The 16799-nt window shown below is 33.9% G+C and overlaps 2 protein-coding genes and 1 pseudogene across 2 annotated transcripts; all 3 read right to left on the reverse strand.

Moving 5' to 3' along the window:
- Nucleotides 1–727: 727 nt before the first annotated feature.
- LOC126654577 (uncharacterized) lies at nucleotides 728–1605 on the reverse strand. Its single transcript, XM_050348493.2, has one exon. It carries the CDS (start codon nucleotides 1511–1513, stop codon nucleotides 974–976), a length of 540 nt encoding a protein of 179 aa, XP_050204450.1. The 5' UTR covers nucleotides 1514–1605; the 3' UTR covers nucleotides 728–973.
- An 800-nt stretch (nucleotides 1606–2405) lies between these two features.
- LOC126654578 (UDP-N-acetylglucosamine transporter ROCK1-like) lies at nucleotides 2406–6561 on the reverse strand (annotated as a pseudogene).
- A 6348-nt stretch (nucleotides 6562–12909) lies between these two features.
- Nucleotides 12910–16225, reverse strand: LOC126654575 (UDP-N-acetylglucosamine transporter ROCK1). Its single transcript, XM_050348491.2, has 7 exons — nucleotides 15975–16225; nucleotides 15164–15212; nucleotides 14842–15072; nucleotides 13987–14181; nucleotides 13754–13897; nucleotides 13430–13504; nucleotides 12910–13289 (listed from the first exon to the last, which is right to left on the reverse strand). Exons 1-7 carry the CDS (start codon nucleotides 16109–16111, stop codon nucleotides 13128–13130), a joined length of 993 nt encoding a protein of 330 aa, XP_050204448.1. The 5' UTR covers nucleotides 16112–16225; the 3' UTR covers nucleotides 12910–13127.
- Between the last annotated feature and the right edge of the window lie 574 nt (nucleotides 16226–16799).

The raw sequence follows: 16799 nt of genomic DNA on the forward strand, positions 1-16799 counted from the left end.
GTTCAACATATTATTTACAAGCAGGAGGTGCTGGGTTGACAGTCTACACTCTGAAGTCGGAACAAGAAATAACATATTCTTGAAGCCTACACTGGTGTTTGTGGGGAAAAAAATATCACACCTCACAACTTAACCTATGTATCTTGTCATAATAGCAACCATAAAGGCAGTTAGACTGGCCTGTAACAATTGTTTATGTTGCATTATCATAGAAGCACCAAATGCTAATCTTGAATAATCAAGATTCCATGTACTAGTTGGAAATTGGAAGATAAAGATCATTTGCAAAACAGACGAATTCTATATCAGAACCTTGAAAGTTTGAAGACCCGAAAGCAGAAAGAGTTGACCTTACCCAGCAAGATGACAAGCAGTAAACCATATAATATCAGAAGCCATTCTGATTCCATCATCAGAAGTCTCGGAGAAACTGTTAAACATACATACTAGAAGAAGGCGAGATGACAACTGAAAATCCCAAGTAAAGGAACTAAAGGAGAAGGGAGATGACCATAATTATCATTCTAAGACTCCAAACCCATTCTTTCAAGGTTATTTAAAATTTTAATTAGGCAACCTGGTTACTCCACCAATATCCTATATCAATATACCTCCTTTTGCAGGTCCAGATAGACCAAGGAGAAGACTTCTAGGCTAAAGATATAACTCAAGTTCAAATATCACTATTATAATTAAGTTGCTAGTTAATCAAACAAACAAAAATCCATCAGAAACACAGCAAGTAGGATTAGCAACTAACAACATACATTCAGGGTTCAACAACTATAATACATTTTATGCTTTTCCAAGAACTCGATTATTTTTCCGAAACAAGTGACAGCTGAATACTTTTTCATAGTCTAAACATTACTAACTAAAACAATTCAACACGAAACACTGAATTCACCAAACAAAATTTAAACATCCAGACAAATTCATAACAACCAAAACTTAAAAAAATTAACAAAAACCACTACCTAGAAGTATTCCTCATGCTAGTCCATGGAAACTTCACATCAGCATTACCATCACCCCCACCATTACCATTAAAACCGCGACGGCCGTCTCGAGAATTTCTCTTCTGCTTCCCAAATGTCTCCTCCTTATACCTCTGTCTATCATCAAGCCAATGCCTTCTCCCTTCACCATCATCAACAATACTCGACTCCCTCGCCTTATTCATCCGCTCTTTTTCGTCTTCGATAACCCGAAGCGGGTACAGATCAGGCGAAATCGAGAGCGGGTTTTTCAAAGTAACGTAGGCTTTTTTATAATCTGGCTTTGCTATAAGTAAGCCACCTCGTTTTTTCTTCTTGCCTTCCATGTTAAGTGTGCGGACCTTGTCGACTTCGAATCCGTATAGGGATTCGAGTAGGCGTTTAATTTCGATTTTGGTAGCTGAAGGGATGGTTTTTAAGGCTATTTCTTGGATGTTGTCGAAGGTTTTTGGCATAAGGAGTTTGATTGGGAGGTTGGGGAAGTGGACTACTCTTCTTACTAGTCTGCCCGCCATGTGTTTGTTGTTTTGCCTCACTGAGTTTGTTTAGAACTAGCTGTTTGGAGGAGATGAATATTGAATACGTTTTTGAGTAATGGACTCGGATCTAAAAGGAGTGTGGTATTTGGGCTTAAAGCCATGGCCCAATCAGCAATGTTATATCAATTAAATTCGAGAAAATGTCACCATAAACCTCAAAATCTGAAAAGTTTATGTTAGTGACTCAACATAATTTTTTTAGCAAAAATCCCTCTTATTTCATTTTCCATTTTCAGCTCTACCCCTTTCATTTATAAGTTACTGAATTATCGTTTTAATGCAGCCATGCAAAATAGTAGTAACTTCAAGATTAGTGATATTTGGAGAACTTCTGATGAAATCCCCTCTGACGAACACAACAATTTGTCTTCTCTTGCAAACCCTTGTGATGAACACTTGCCTTTTCTTGCAAACCACTCTGATCAACCCAATGAATTGTCTTCTGATGTTCTTGCAAACCCCTCTGATCAACATAAAGAATTGTCTTCTGATGATAATGATGCAGTTCTTGCAATCCCTGATGAAGAACACAGGCAATTGCCTCACTTCAAGATTAGTGAAGCTGGTGGAGGAAGAAGATGCCCAAGCTGATAAGCAAACGAATATGATGACATGAAGCAAACTGAGTATAAGGCTATGGAATTGAAGATTCATGAACAGTGGCGATCCATCACTTTCAAACATCACACAAGAAAATGATCATCTTTTTGTTCATAGGCACAACAAGCGGATGATTCGTCTCTTGATATTTGGTATTTGCTTGAGTTTTTCATTCATTATTGACAATTGAGCGTCTGTATTTTACATCAATTGTGGTGTTATGGTACTAGTGCAGGAGTGTCTCTAATTCACAAGTTAGTGGCTACAGTTCTGAGATAAAACCATTTCATTCATATTTTGTAATCACTACTCAATACAACACCTCTTGAGAATACAATCATTGTTCATATATTTTGTGAAACCCTCTCTTTTTGTAGCATAATCTAGTAGATGTTAATACACTAGTGAAACAAAAGTAAAAGTCCCTTCTATAACTGGGGATTAATATCTTCACCAAATAGGTTAAGCTAGTCTGTTGAAATAGATCATGATTCCTTCTTTTTGTGTCGGCACGGATAGTTTTGGTATGTTGAAATGCTGCAAATGACAAGCGGTAAGAGCTAGCAGACAATACACTGAAGGTGGATTCCCTTCGATAATAAACTGCAGCATGGCTGTTACGAGAAGTGCAGAAACAATAACAAACCCCTGCATGCAGAAGCAAATTTTGTTTAATAATCAATCTTCCTGCCTTCTAATTCCCAAAATTTTATCTGACAAGAACCTTAATATTTCTCTAAACTGCATAAAATATATTTATCTTTTGTATAAATTAAAAAAAATTGTACCTTTCTAACACCTCCGGCATGAGTTGTCACAAGACCGACAAGGATTCCCTCGAGAGCATTAGCTATAACTGGAATCTAAAACATAATAAAACACAGTTCATCAGATTGACGGATACATGACATGACCACTGCAATAGCATGCTGAGAAAAGAGAGATTAATTCACTAATCATTTGGCTTGAATCAGTATCAATGTGCCATTTTATATGATCATACTGCTGAGTTTTCCATGTACTCAGATTCTACAAGGTGTGTTAGTGCCGCTAAATTTCCCTTATTAGAACAATGATACAAATTTGGATTATGCACGTGAGCAAAATAAAGGACTTAATCAAGGGAACTCAGAATAAAGATAAAATGACACTGACACCTAACCTGATTCCAATAATAAGGTAAATTAATAAACACTGATGCTGGAAGATCTTAACACAAATACCACCCAAGCAAGTATAAATTAGCAATCCAATTTCAAGAAGAAAAAAAATGACAAATATCAAGGACATATAATCAGGCTCATTATATTTTTCTTATGGATATGTTGAACTTTTCCTTAAAGAAAGACAGATTACTACAGCTACAAATGCATTTTGAAAATTTAATGAAGCTGTTTGACATTTTTCTATTTTTCCTTCTATTACTTTTGCGATACCAGATGTAAAAAAACACATCCCTTCACCATGTAAGCAGTTCTAAGGGGACTTTGACTATCTCAAGATAAAATTTGAAAGTACCATAGTCAGTGGAGTCCAGCCATGAAAGAATCCATATTTCCTGATAGCTTCACCATCTGGAGACTTGGTTTTGCTGGCTATTAAACACAAGCTTCCAACTATAGACATTTCAACTGTCATCAAGTATGATGAGTGCTTCTTAACCTAACAAGGGGTAAATGCTAAGGAAAGGCAGGGGACTCAAAATGCTACAAGATCGCCTAAATCAACAAAAAATGAAGTTTCACAAACCTGAGAAGCCCATTGACACAGAGAAGAAGCAAGGCCAGATAGAACAGAAGCGAACAGGACAGGGACAATACCAACAAATAATATTTGAGCAGGGTCACTAGTACTGGACCCTCGACTAGAGCCTTCACCAACGCTTAGAAGAACAGCAGCTATGATCAATAAGAGCAGAGCATCAATTTGTTGAATTAACTGCTTCTGCCTACACATTCAGACCACAGATTAGGGTAAAGAAAATTCCATACAGGTACATGATTCCGAAATCCAAAGACATGCCTTAATTATTTTTCTCTACACTACACACCGTTTCGTGTCTTTCTACCTGACTATGGAAAAATTAGAACAAACGGGGAAAGGAAACAAAAGAAATATCAATCAAAATTGGGCTATGAAATTCCCAATTTCCTGCTAAATATCAGCTTTGCTTTCAAATAGTTGATCAGGCCTCAATTGCATGGAAATTAGTTCATACTTTTAAAAACGTGTTAAATAAACAAAGAATGTTGTCATAGTAGCTTGAGAGGAGATGGTATTGGTGACTGAAACAGTTAAACATGTTCTGGTGGTTTTCAGGAATGGTTGGACTATTAACGCAATACTGCAAATGAATATTGCATTCAAAATAAATCATGCATTCTAGCCTTTTCCTGACACTGATTTTATAAATGATATGCTGGATTGTCAAACATTAAAAGAAAATACTACACAGTAGATACTTCATAAAACATACTGGAATTGGATATCTGGAATCGACCTCAATCAGAAAGCGCATAAACATAAAACACAGTGATAATTAATGCATGAGAAATGAATGTCATCAGTTTATGGAGGAAATCATTCAAAACAGATGAAGAATTACCAAAAATAAACTTTAGGAAACGTGCCTCCATATTATATAAGTAAAGAAAGCGGTGAAGAATATTTTTGTCTGATTCAGCATTTAAAATGTCAGTGAATCAAGATTCTTATAACATATCTGTAGCAAGCTGTTTTGTAGAGCGTAAATTGCTGCAGGAAGTCCTGATGCAGCGAGTGAACCAACCAAAGTCTATTCTCTGTATAATTTCTTCAAACTACCATCTTTAGCCATGAGAACAAAGGCACATATTACCTAGAGCGCATAAGTAGGGAAAGCATAAAAGTCTGAAAGGTATATGATAAGATAAAATATAAAAGAAAAATATATATGGAAATTACCTTGGTTATCTCACATGTTAAGACCAGTGTAGTCACAATAACTTCTCGTCTGCATGAAAATACAACAATGACATGACTAGCAACCCCTATGGAATTTCAGAGCAATTAAGCATTTATGGAGATGCATAAAACCAAGAACAAAAAAAAAAGTTAAATACAGATGAAGAACGGCAAGCACCCAAAAGTACATTTTTAGTTCTCAATTTCAAAACTAAAATTTGAGATAACAATCAGTGCAATAATAAAAAGGATAGAAATGGTAATCATATAATGAAGAACTAAAAATGATGTCTGACATTGAAACATAAAATTCTTTTTCACACGTGTAATCAGGGGCGGAGTCAGGATTGTTATACGGGAGGGGCCGATCACATCCATTAATAATAATAAAATATTTAAAAATAAATAATAAATTAATAATTGACAAATATTCAGAATTCAAACTAATAACTAAAATACAAAACGTCTCCCTTTCGAATCGCGGAAATCGTCAATGAACAAATTTAATTCAATTTTTTTTGTAATTGTGATTTACTTAAATTAAATATGCTAGTCTTTAAAATTTTGAGCATGGACTTTGTAATTTATTGATAGGGCAATAATGATAACAGGTTTTATAAAGAAATAAAAGTGGAAGGGGCCAAATGTGTTGTGGACTTTATAATTTTTGAATTTTAAAATTTTCTAACATTGATTTAATTAAAAACAAAAGTTGGGAGGGGTCAGGACCCCTCCCAAGCATACTGTGGCTCCGTCACTGCGTGTAATGCTTGCTAGTGTGGTTTTCAAAGAACGCCAGTAATCAATCTGCGAGCTAGAACATGTACAAACTAGGTAGCATGGACACAGGGACATGAAACACTTGAACACGGCGAAACAGTGTTATTTTAAGGTTTCCTATGTAAAAAATGAAGTTTTGTGTCCGAAACGTCAAATTGATTGTATAAATAGCATGCAGGCTTTAAAACGTTCACATTTTACACTTCAACGTCTATCTAACATACAGACACTGTTGAAAAGTGGCTATAATTAAAATTCTAATTAAGCATAAAACCGTATAAACCAATAATCTCCAATTGCTACAAATTCTAGTGAAAACAGTCTCTACATGTATATCCCAAAAGAAACTGATATATAACAATTTTGCAATAATGAGAATTCAAAAATTGAGTTATTGCAGATAGTTAAATAAAGTTACCCAGTGAAACGCTTAGAGATGAGAGGCTGAGCACCGTATTGAAAAGTGAGCAAAATGGAGTATAACCATACTCTTCCTCCATTATTCATCCCATCGGATCCTGAATTGATGGTTTCCTTACGCTTCTTCGCCGCCATTATCGCCGGAGCTGAGAAGCTGAGACTTGAGAGAGAGACCGGAAACTTTTTTCAGCGACCAAACGATCATTCCATGAGAAATCAAATGGGGTTACAGGTGCAACACTACGCCGTTTTGACACTTATTTTATAATTGCCAGAAGATACGAAAAAGCCCCTGTAGTTTTTCTAAGAAAACACATAACACCTTTTATTGTTTTATGTATCTCATTGACCCTCAAAATAATGACCCAAATTATAACCTTTTTAAGCGTTTACTGACAGATTTATGTTCGTCTTTGGGTCATCCTTTACGAGCTTATATCATATAGGAATTTTAGAAAATAAATGAAATGATCTATGGGGCAAGCTAACATAATTGATTTTATGAGTTACTAAATTCTTGAATTATTTAATTTGAGTGGTCGATTTTTTTTACTAATTTTAGTTTTACGTCAATATGAAAATTTAGTCACGAAAATAAAATAAATTAAAGTATAGTCACAAAGAATGTTTTTATCAATGAAATAAAATTAAAGTTTGTTAGGAACTTTAGTCACTAAATTAAAATAGTTTAAAAGTTTAATAACTTCCAAATAAATTCCTAATTTTTAATGACACACTGTTATATTTGAAATAATTTAAGCTACTACTGATCAATTCCCTGCTATAAATTATCCTGACTATGTTAATGTTAATCAGATTTTATACTGATCATCAGATTATCATTGCACATGGGTTCTAATCAGGCCCGGCCTATGCCTAGGGCCTCAAGTTTTTAAGGGCTCCATTTTAGATGGATTCTCTAAAAAAAAAAAAATTAAATTATTTATATGTTTATTGGGTTTTTTTTAGTGATAAGGTGTTGGAAATTTTATATAAAAATTAATTATATATTTAAATAATTAGTATGTTAAATTAAAAAGGCCCCCATATTCCTATAAGATCTTATTAAAAATATTAAGCTATTTAAAATATAAAATGATCATTGGTTCTTTTAAAAATAGGTGTTGTAATTTTTATTTTAAATATCAATTGGAACCATTTATAATCAATGTGCCAATAAAAATAATATATAGTTTATATATTTTTAACTGTATAGAGATGATCTTTTTTTATTTATTTACTTATTAAAAATATATTTTATATTCTTTTATTGATAAATAGATATATTTTTTTAATTGTTTAAAAAAATAACGATTTTTAAAAACATATCAAAAATAAAAATCTACTAATGATATAATAAGTCTACCAATGATCTACTAAAAGCGTAATTTTATAAGAAAAAAAAGTGAAATGTCATTTTTTTTATATAAAAAAGATAAAACAGGCGTATATTTGAAAAAATGTCAAAACAACCCGCCTAGGGCCTCATTTCATCTAAGGCCGGCCCTGGTTTTAATATATGAATCCTAATCAGCTCTGCAAGTAAATAAATAAAGCTGCAAACTAAAGTAAAATGTATCATGACACAAAACTAAAGTAAGAATAGAAAAAGCTGCAAATGTTAGAGAGATTGTGTTACATTCCCTTGAAACTTAATAAGCTGTAACTCTTCCAATGCTCGTAATTTTTCCGACATTTAAGCAAAATAGGTGTCGCGTTCTTCTCTGTTTCCAGTTCTCTCTTGTGGCTTCTACAATTATAAATTATCGCTTCGTTCCCTTTGGCAAAGAAAATCCAATGATTAATGCAGAATAATGGTTCTAATTCACTCCACATTTTATCACCTTCAACAAAATCCAATCTAATCATAACATGCTCACCAAATTTGTTTTTCTTACTATCTTCTAATAACACAAACTTTAGATCATAAAAATATATATACTTGAGTCGCGTCCTTACTACCATAGCGAATCCTGGAAACACAGCGTTCCGATCTAAATCGGAACGAAAAACGAAAAATTCGAAGCCCTCTCGATGTTTTTAAATATACCCAGAGGAAGAGTATTAGTGAGCACAGTTTCATCCTCTAATATTATTGTGATCACTTGAGCTAAATTGGTTCTAATTCTCATCAGGTGAAATTTAAGCCTGTCAGGATATTGCAGATTAAATAGAATATTCTCCCTTTTGAGATCAAGATCATGTAAGCAAGGGATTTCAAGGCTTCTCCAAGCAAGATCATCACCACCACCACCGAGTGTTAGAATTTCACAGCCGCCCATCTGATGATTGGTAGTGAAATTCGGACTTGGAAGGTTAAGTAGTTGTTTGGTCGCCGGGTTTCGGATACGATACCTCGGATTAATACCGTTGATTCTCTCAATGAATGCGCCGTAACCGTGGGCTATGAGTGCAAATTCCTGACTGCCAGCACCGTAAACTCTCCAGCTAACGTTGAAAAAGATTGAACTATGCATGTGTTTGTTTATGAAATATTGTTCCTGGATTAAGGAATTCCATTGCTGGCATACGATCTTGCATTTCATCGCAGATTTTGCATCTAATCGACTCAGAATCTCTATTATGATTACGCTTGGCAGGGAAGAGATATCCGTTTTCATTACGTATAACAATTTCTTCAAGTTCATGTTGTTAAGTTTCTTCTTCAAAGCCTTCTTTTTGGATTTATCAGTGGTTTGATTAGGGTTTGTAACTGGTACTGTTGTCATGTTTTTGGAAAAAGATGAGACAATGGAGTTTTTTTTAGTAGAGGTAAGAGAGGAGTCATAGTTAATGAGTTTACTAGGTTAAATTACCTATTTGTGTTGGACTTTGATTTGTAAAACAAACAAAACGTTGCATTTAAATTTAAAAAAATTATTTAAATAACAAAAATAAGGATCTGTTTTTTAAAGACTAAGTAAAATTCTAACCTAAGTAACAAAAATATCGTTACTCCCGACAAGACTCTCCAGCAGCTGATTTATAGCTGTTTGTTTATTAATTTGATGGGTCCTTTTACTAGTCATGCTTTAGGGTATGAGATTATTGGGATTCCTGTGAATTTGGATTTGGATGCTGCACCTAAAACTTGTTGATTATAATGGTCTCCATTCTCAAGGAATATTTGGGTTCAAATTGTTTAAAAGAATGTGATTACCTGATTAAAAATATTAATTCTAATGAACTCTAAATAATCTAGCTTTTAGTAATTTCTCTCTCTAATATTTGTGCTCTCACTTCTCTCTAAAAAGAACTTCCATTTTCTCCATTTTTTTGAGGGTGGGAGAAGATGATCTTTCCGGCTAGCCGGAAAATCATCTTCTCTCCGCCCATATTACTAAGTAGTATAAATTTACTCTTTATTTCAATAAATTTTTGTTAAAATTTTCATTTTGAGTTGGGTTTTTTTGATTTTTTCATGTTGGAATAAATTTTAAGGTCTTTACCACCTCTTTTGCTTTGATTTTTTAGATCTACAAAGAATTTTTAGTGTTTGATCGTTCTTCAAAGTCAAGTTTTTGTAGATCTAAAAATTGGGAGGTTTGTGACTTTTAACTTTATAGATCTAGATGATGAAGATGGTTGGTTGGCAAAAATAATACGCTTCAACGGTTCAAGCGGATTTTCCGTCTTATCGGAAGAAGAAGATCGAACTCCCCGTCCGACGGTTTATCGTTGTGTTAAGTTTGCGGGATCCATGATTAGACTTTGTTGCCTTTTATTGGTTGTTTAATCTTGAAAGATCATATAAAAAAAATTATTGTCATATGACTTTCACTCTTGTATTGTTATCTTCATCAATAGATTATCTTTGGAAAAAAAAAACTCTAAATAATCTTAATTAACACTAATTTAAATTTTAGATTAAACACTATTAACACTAATTTAAATTATTTTTTAAATACAAATTAGGGATTTTTTTTCGGCCTAATTACTTAAAAACCACTCACCTTGTAATTTTTTTTCATTTATACCACGACCTAGGAAAATTTTCATTTGTACCCTATTTTCGATTTTTATATTTCTTTTGTACCCCAAGAGTAATTTTTTTGATAATTTAATTAATTTAAAGATGAAAATATTAAAAACAAGATACATAAATGATTCACATTAACATTTTATTAGAATATAGGTTAAAAATGAAGGACTAATTTAAACTTTTTTTCAAAAAAAATAGGTCAATTAAACTCATTATGGTAGAGATGAAACATAAAAATCAAAAATAGGGTACAATTGAAAATTTTCCTAGATCATGGTATAAATGAAAAAAAATTATAAGGTGGGTGGTTTTTAAGTAATTAAGCCTTTTTTTTCCCGTTTCTCCTTTCTTCTCCTTCCCTCCCACCGCCGCCACTGTCAGCAGTTCTTTTGAGAGGTTCTATCATCAAAATAAACATAGTTAATACAAAAATAACAGTAGGGAGAGTTGGAATATAAAATAAAAATTTAAGGACAGTTGAGATACGAATTAACATTTAAAAACGATTGGGAGATACGAAATAACAATTTAAAATGGTTCGGAGAGAGATGAAAGTTTGAGGGCTGCTGGTGAAAAATACCCTATTAAAATGTGGGTTTTTTAGATAAATACCAAAAAAAGATAAAATATTCTCAAGAATACTACCTCAACGTTTTTTTTTGAGAAATACAATCTGTACTTTTTTTTTGCAAAAATAACTTTTGTTATTCTCATAAATATCTTTTTTAATCTCAGGAATACGATTTTGGTTATCCAGCGGTATACCAACACTGTTGGTTAACCAAAAAAAAAAACTATTTCAAATTCAAACCTACATTTTTATTAAACTAGTTGAAAATTCTATTACAAACCCCTCCCCTTCATCACCGCAACAGCAACCGTCAAATAAAATCTAAATCGTCTTTTTTAAAATCTAAAATTATTGATTAACCATTTGTTAACCAACATGGTACTAAAAATAAGGTCATTGGTGTACCATTAGTACAGCACTGGTTAACTAACAATAAACATAAAATTCAGCAACTGTTTGCTAATAATTTTATCAATGATATATTCAAAATAAAAATACAGGTTATCTAACAGTTTACCCAATGTTAACCATTGGTTATCCAACATTTAAAAATATTACAATTCTCACAAACATTTCTTCAAACACCTAGAGTGCAACATGCTGTGCAACATAAAAAAATCGAACCACAAACATAAAATTCAGTAACTGTTTACTAACGATTTCATTAATGATTTATTCAAAATAAAATTACAAGTTATCTAACGGTTTACCCAATGTTAACTATTGGTTACCCCAACACCCAAAAATATTACAATTCTCACAAGCATTTCTTCAAACACCTAGAGTGTAACATGTTGTGCAACACAAAAAAACCGAACCACAATTACATCAACATCATCGTTCAGAAAACAAAAATAAGAAATGGATTAAAACAATACACAAAATATTGATTCGATTTAAAGTGCAACATGCTGTACAACACAAAAAAATCGAACCACAATGTTTGCCTGCCTAAATCTAATTGCAGCAGCTCCTAACTTACAAGTTAACCAACGGTTTACCCAAAGTTAACCATTGGTTACTCAACACCCAAAAAATTACATACATCAAGAGATATTCTCATAAGCATTTCTTCAAACACTAAGAGTGCAAGCTGTGCAACACTAAAAAAATAGCATCTGCTCATTTCTAAATTTCAAAATCAAAGTAAATTGCTAATATATCAAAACAAAAATCTCAAAAAAAACTCCAAAAATTATACAAAAAGCCCCACAATTCCCTCTAACAAAAAAATTAAATACAGGTGTATGTGGCTTTTCACTCTCTTACTCGCCTCATCCATACTTCATCAACAGTTCTCCATCCTCGTCGTGATACCTGCAAAATTATTATCGGGCTTGTGTCGGAGGCGGGCTTACAACGGCGGCAGCGGTAGGCTTGGGATTTTCTGAAAACAGCGAGAAGGCGATCTTGAAGGTGGCTTCTTTAGTGGTTGTTGCTTGGCAGTGACGGCGGAGAGATTGCGTCGGAGATTGCAGTTTGGGTGATTATGTTAGGGTTGCAGTGGATGTTTTTATTTTTATTTGAAGAATAAAAGACAAGATGGCATTTATCAAAAACAGAAAGTATAAAAATCAAAAAAAGAAGATGGAAAATGTAAATAGCTAAATGGAAACTTGGCAGCGTACTATTCTAATTACTTTGGGTAATGAAGGTATTATGTCTAATTAACTCTTAAAATGTTGAAGATTTTTTTTATCTTTCTAAAAACTTACGATTTTTCTATTTTATAATAATGCATGTATTGATGTTATGATTTTTAAAAAAAAATTACTGTAAAACAAAATATTTTTAACATAAATTTCTATATTAATATAAACTCTATTATAATTAGCAATGTTTATTTATATTAATTTGGTTTGATATTCCGAGAAACCAGATTTTATAGGAACACTTGTCAAAACTCGATTCCAGACCAGCAGACCAAATCTCAACGGATCAAACAGATACCCACTGGTGGAGAAGAAAGAACCAGTGGCTATTGAATTAGAGGATATAGAAGATATGCTAAATGAAGATGATAGTGACCTCCAAATGCTTGAACTGCTGAAGCATATATTTTTACAAGTTCTGAGATAAATGTTGAAAAATCATTTCATTCATATCTTGTAATCAGTACTCAATACAAGACCTCTTGAGAATACAATCATTGTTCATATATTTTGTGAAACCCTCTCATTTTGTAGCATAATCTGGTAGATGTTAATACACTAGTGAAACAAAAATAAAAGTCCCTTCTATAACTGGGGATTAATATCTTCACCAAATAGGTTAAGCTAGTCTGTTGGAACAGATCATGATTCCTTCTTTTTGGGTCGGTACGGATAGTTTTGGTATGTTGAAATGCTGCAAATGACAAGCGGTAGAGCTAGCAGACAATACACCGAAGGTGGATTCCCTTCGATAATAAACTGCAGCATGGCTGTTACGAGAAGTGCAGAAACAATAACAAACCCCTGCACGCAGTAGCAAATTTTGTTCACTAATCGATCTTCCCGCCATCTAATTCGCAAAATTTTATCTGACAAGAACCTTAATATTCTGCATAAAATATTTTTTTTTTTATGTATAAATAAAAAAAGTAACAAAATTGTACCTTTCTAACACCTCCTGCATGAGATGTCACAAGACCAACGAGGATTCCCCCGAGAGCATTAGCTATAACTGGAATCTGAAATACAATGAAACACACTTCAAGCATGACATGATTATCGCCATATCGATGTGCCATTTTATATGATTATACTGCTAAGTTTTCCATGTATTCAGATTCTAAAACATGGGTGAGAGGGCTGCGAAATTGCTTAAATGTAAAACTATTACTTTGTGGTACCAGATGTAAAACCCCACATCCCTTCACCATGTAAGCAATTTTAAAGGGGGACTTTGTCTATATCAAGATGAAAAAAATTCTAAGTACCATAGTCAGTGGAGTCCAGCCATGAAAGAATCCATATTTCCTAATAGCTTCGCCGTCCGGAGACTTGGTTGTGCTGGCCATTAAACACAAGCTTCCAACTATAGACATTTCAACGGTCATCAAGTATGACGAGTGCTTCTTAACCTGTAACAATGGGTAAATTTCAAGGGAAGGCAGGGGACTTGTAATGCTACAAGATCACTTAAAAAAACAACAGATGCAATTTTACAAACCTGAGAAGCCCATTGACATAAGGAAGAAGCAAGGCCAGAAAGAACGGAAGCAACCAGGACAGGGACAATACCAAAAAATAATATTTGATCAGGGTCACTACTACTGGACCCTCGACTAGAGCCTTCACCAACGCTTAGAAGAACAGCAGCTATAATCAATAAGAACAGAGCACCAATTTGCTGAATTGACTGCTTCTGCCTACACATCAAAGATTAGGGTTAAAAAATTCATGAGTACAAGATTCAGAAATCCAAAGACATGCCTTATGCCTCTCTACACTACATACCGTTTCATATCTTTCTCCCTGACTATGGGAAAATTAGATCAAATGGAAAAAGGAAACCAATAAAATTCAATCAAAATTGTGCCAATTCACAATTTCCAGCTAGATATCAGCTTTGCTTTGTGGTCCAAATAGTTGATCAGGCCTCAATTGCATGATAACAGATATTAGGTTGCTTGAAATAAGCAAAGAAAGTTGTCATAGTAGCTTCAGAGGAGATGGTGACTGAAACAGTTAAACTTGCTCTTGTGGTTTTAAGGAATGGTTGGACTACCGAGGCAATACTAAGAAATGAATATTGCATTGAAAATAAATCATGCTATCTAGCCTTGTTCTGACACTGATTATAATGGTACGCTGGATTGTCAAATACTAAAAGGAATTACTTTGTAGTCAATGATTCATAATGGAATAGGATATCTAGAATCAACCAAGAGCAGAAAGAGCATAAACATAAACCCACACCCCTCTTTTTGTGATAGTTAATGCATGTGAGATGAATATCATCATTATATGGCGCGAGAATCATTCAAACAAAGATGAAGAATTGCCGAAAATAAACTTAGGAAACGTGCCTTAATATTATATAAGTAAAGAAAGCAGTGAAGAATATTTTTGTCTGATTCAGCATTGAAAACGTGAGCGAATCAAGATTCTTGTAAGATATCTGCAGCAAGCTGTTTTGTAGAGCGTAAATTGCTGCAGGAAGTCCTGATGCAGTGAGTGAACCAACCAAAGTCCATTCTCTGTATAATTTCTTCAAACTACCATCTTTAGCCATGAGAATTAGAGCGCATATTACCTAGAGCGCATAAGTAGGGAAAGCATAAAAGTCTGAAAGGGATGATAAGATAAAGTAAATACAAGAAAATAATATAACATATGAAAATTACCTTCGTTATCTCGCATGTTAAGACCAGTGTGGTCACAATAACTTCTCGTCTGCATGAAAATCCAACAATGAGATATAACTAGCGATTCCTATGGAATTTCAGAGCAATTAAGCATCTATTGAGATGGAGGATAAAACCGAGAACAAAAAACAGTAAATAAGATGGCAAACTTCAGTGTAGTACTAAAAGGAATTAGAAATGGTAATCATATAATCAAGTACTACAAAAAATGTCCGACATAGAAACACTAGAAGTTTTTTTGTTGTTGTTGATGAGAACTCACTCCCCCGAGCCAAAGCCTACAATGGATCACCCGCAAGCCCACATGCTTGACGATTCGGGGCTATAATGGCCAGCATCTCAGTCCCAACCACTCCAATTATTAGAAAGGGAGTAGCCGGGGTTTGAACACGCGACCATGGCGCCCAGATGACCGAGGCTTAGACCACAATACCAAACCCGTGCAGGCAACACTAGAAGTTTTATTCACACGTGTAATTCTTGCTGGGGTGTATTTCAAAGTACATCAATAATCAGTCTGCAAACTAGAATATGAATGAAATCCAAGCTTCGAAACGTTCACATTTCCCGCTTCATCGTCTCTCGAACATACAATGTAAGATATTGTGGTTCTAATTAGAATCCTAATTAAGCATAAAACCCTATAAAACATTGATCTCATATTGTCACAATTTCAAGTGAGTGCAGTCACCAAAAAATCTATATCCCAACAGAACTGATGTATATGATTACTGTGCAAGAATTAGAATTTACAAATTGAGTTGTTGCACATATAATTAAATAAAGTTACCCAGTGAAGCGCTTAGAGATGAGAGGCTGAGCACCGTATTGAAAAGTGAGCAAAATGGAGTATAACCATACTCTCGTTCCGTTATTCACCCCATTCGATCCTGAATTTCCGGTTTCTTTCCGCTTATTCGCCGCCATGATCGCCGGAGCTGAGAAGTTGAGACTCGACGGAAACTTTTTCCAGTGACCAAAGAATCATTCCATTTCGTTTCCTGCTTTTGTAGCCGCCGGCGTGGGACCACGAGAAATCAAATGGGGCTTCAGCTGCAACACTACGCCGTTTTGACACTTACTTTATCATTGGCAGAAGATACCAAAAAGCCCCTGTAGTTCTTCTAAGAAAACACTTAACACCTTTTATTGTTTTCTGTATCTCATCGACCCTCAATAATGACCCAAATTATAACATTTTTAAGCGTTTATTGAGGAAACTGTGGGTTCCAAGACTGCCTGCAGTCTGGTGAATAATTCCCTTCTGCTTAATTGGAGAGTACAATTAATTACTACCATCTTAGCACTATCAAAATCAAACTATAGATTTATGAATTATAGTTGAAGTTCATTCATGAGTTTTGTACCACCAATGTTAATCAGATTTTATACTGATCATAAGATTATCATTGCACATGAGTTCTAATATACGAATCCTAATCCGCTCTGAAAATAAATAAATAAAACTGCAATTAATAAAACTAAAATAAAATGTATCATGGCACAAAACTAAAGTAAGAAATAACAAAAACCAGAAAAAGCTGCAATTGCTAACAACATTTTGTTACATTCTCTTGAAACTTAATAAGCTGTAACTCTTCCAATGCTCGTAATT

The sequence above is a fragment of the Mercurialis annua genome, linkage group LG7, assembly GCF_937616625.2.
Source record: "Mercurialis annua linkage group LG7, ddMerAnnu1.2, whole genome shotgun sequence".
NCBI classification, from domain to species: Eukaryota; Viridiplantae; Streptophyta; class Magnoliopsida; order Malpighiales; family Euphorbiaceae; genus Mercurialis; species Mercurialis annua.

Excerpts from the sequence above, each read along its gene's own strand:
- LOC126654577 (XM_050348493.2), bottom strand. The coding sequence starts at position 1,513 with ATGGCGGGCAGACTAGTAAGAAGAGTAGTCCACTTCCCCAACCTCCCA.
- LOC126654575 (XM_050348491.2), bottom strand. The coding sequence starts at position 16,111 with ATGGCGGCGAATAAGCGGAAAGAAACCGGAAATTCAGGATCGAATGGG. Across the intron at positions 14,182-14,841 it reads CTTATATAATATTAAGGCAC|AAGCAGTCAATTCAGCAAAT; the intron begins GTTTCCTAAGTT and ends ATGTGTAGGCAG. Across the intron at positions 13,290-13,429 it reads ATGCAGGAGGTGTTAGAAAG|GGGTTTGTTATTGTTTCTGC; the intron begins GTACAATTTTGT and ends TACTGCGTGCAG.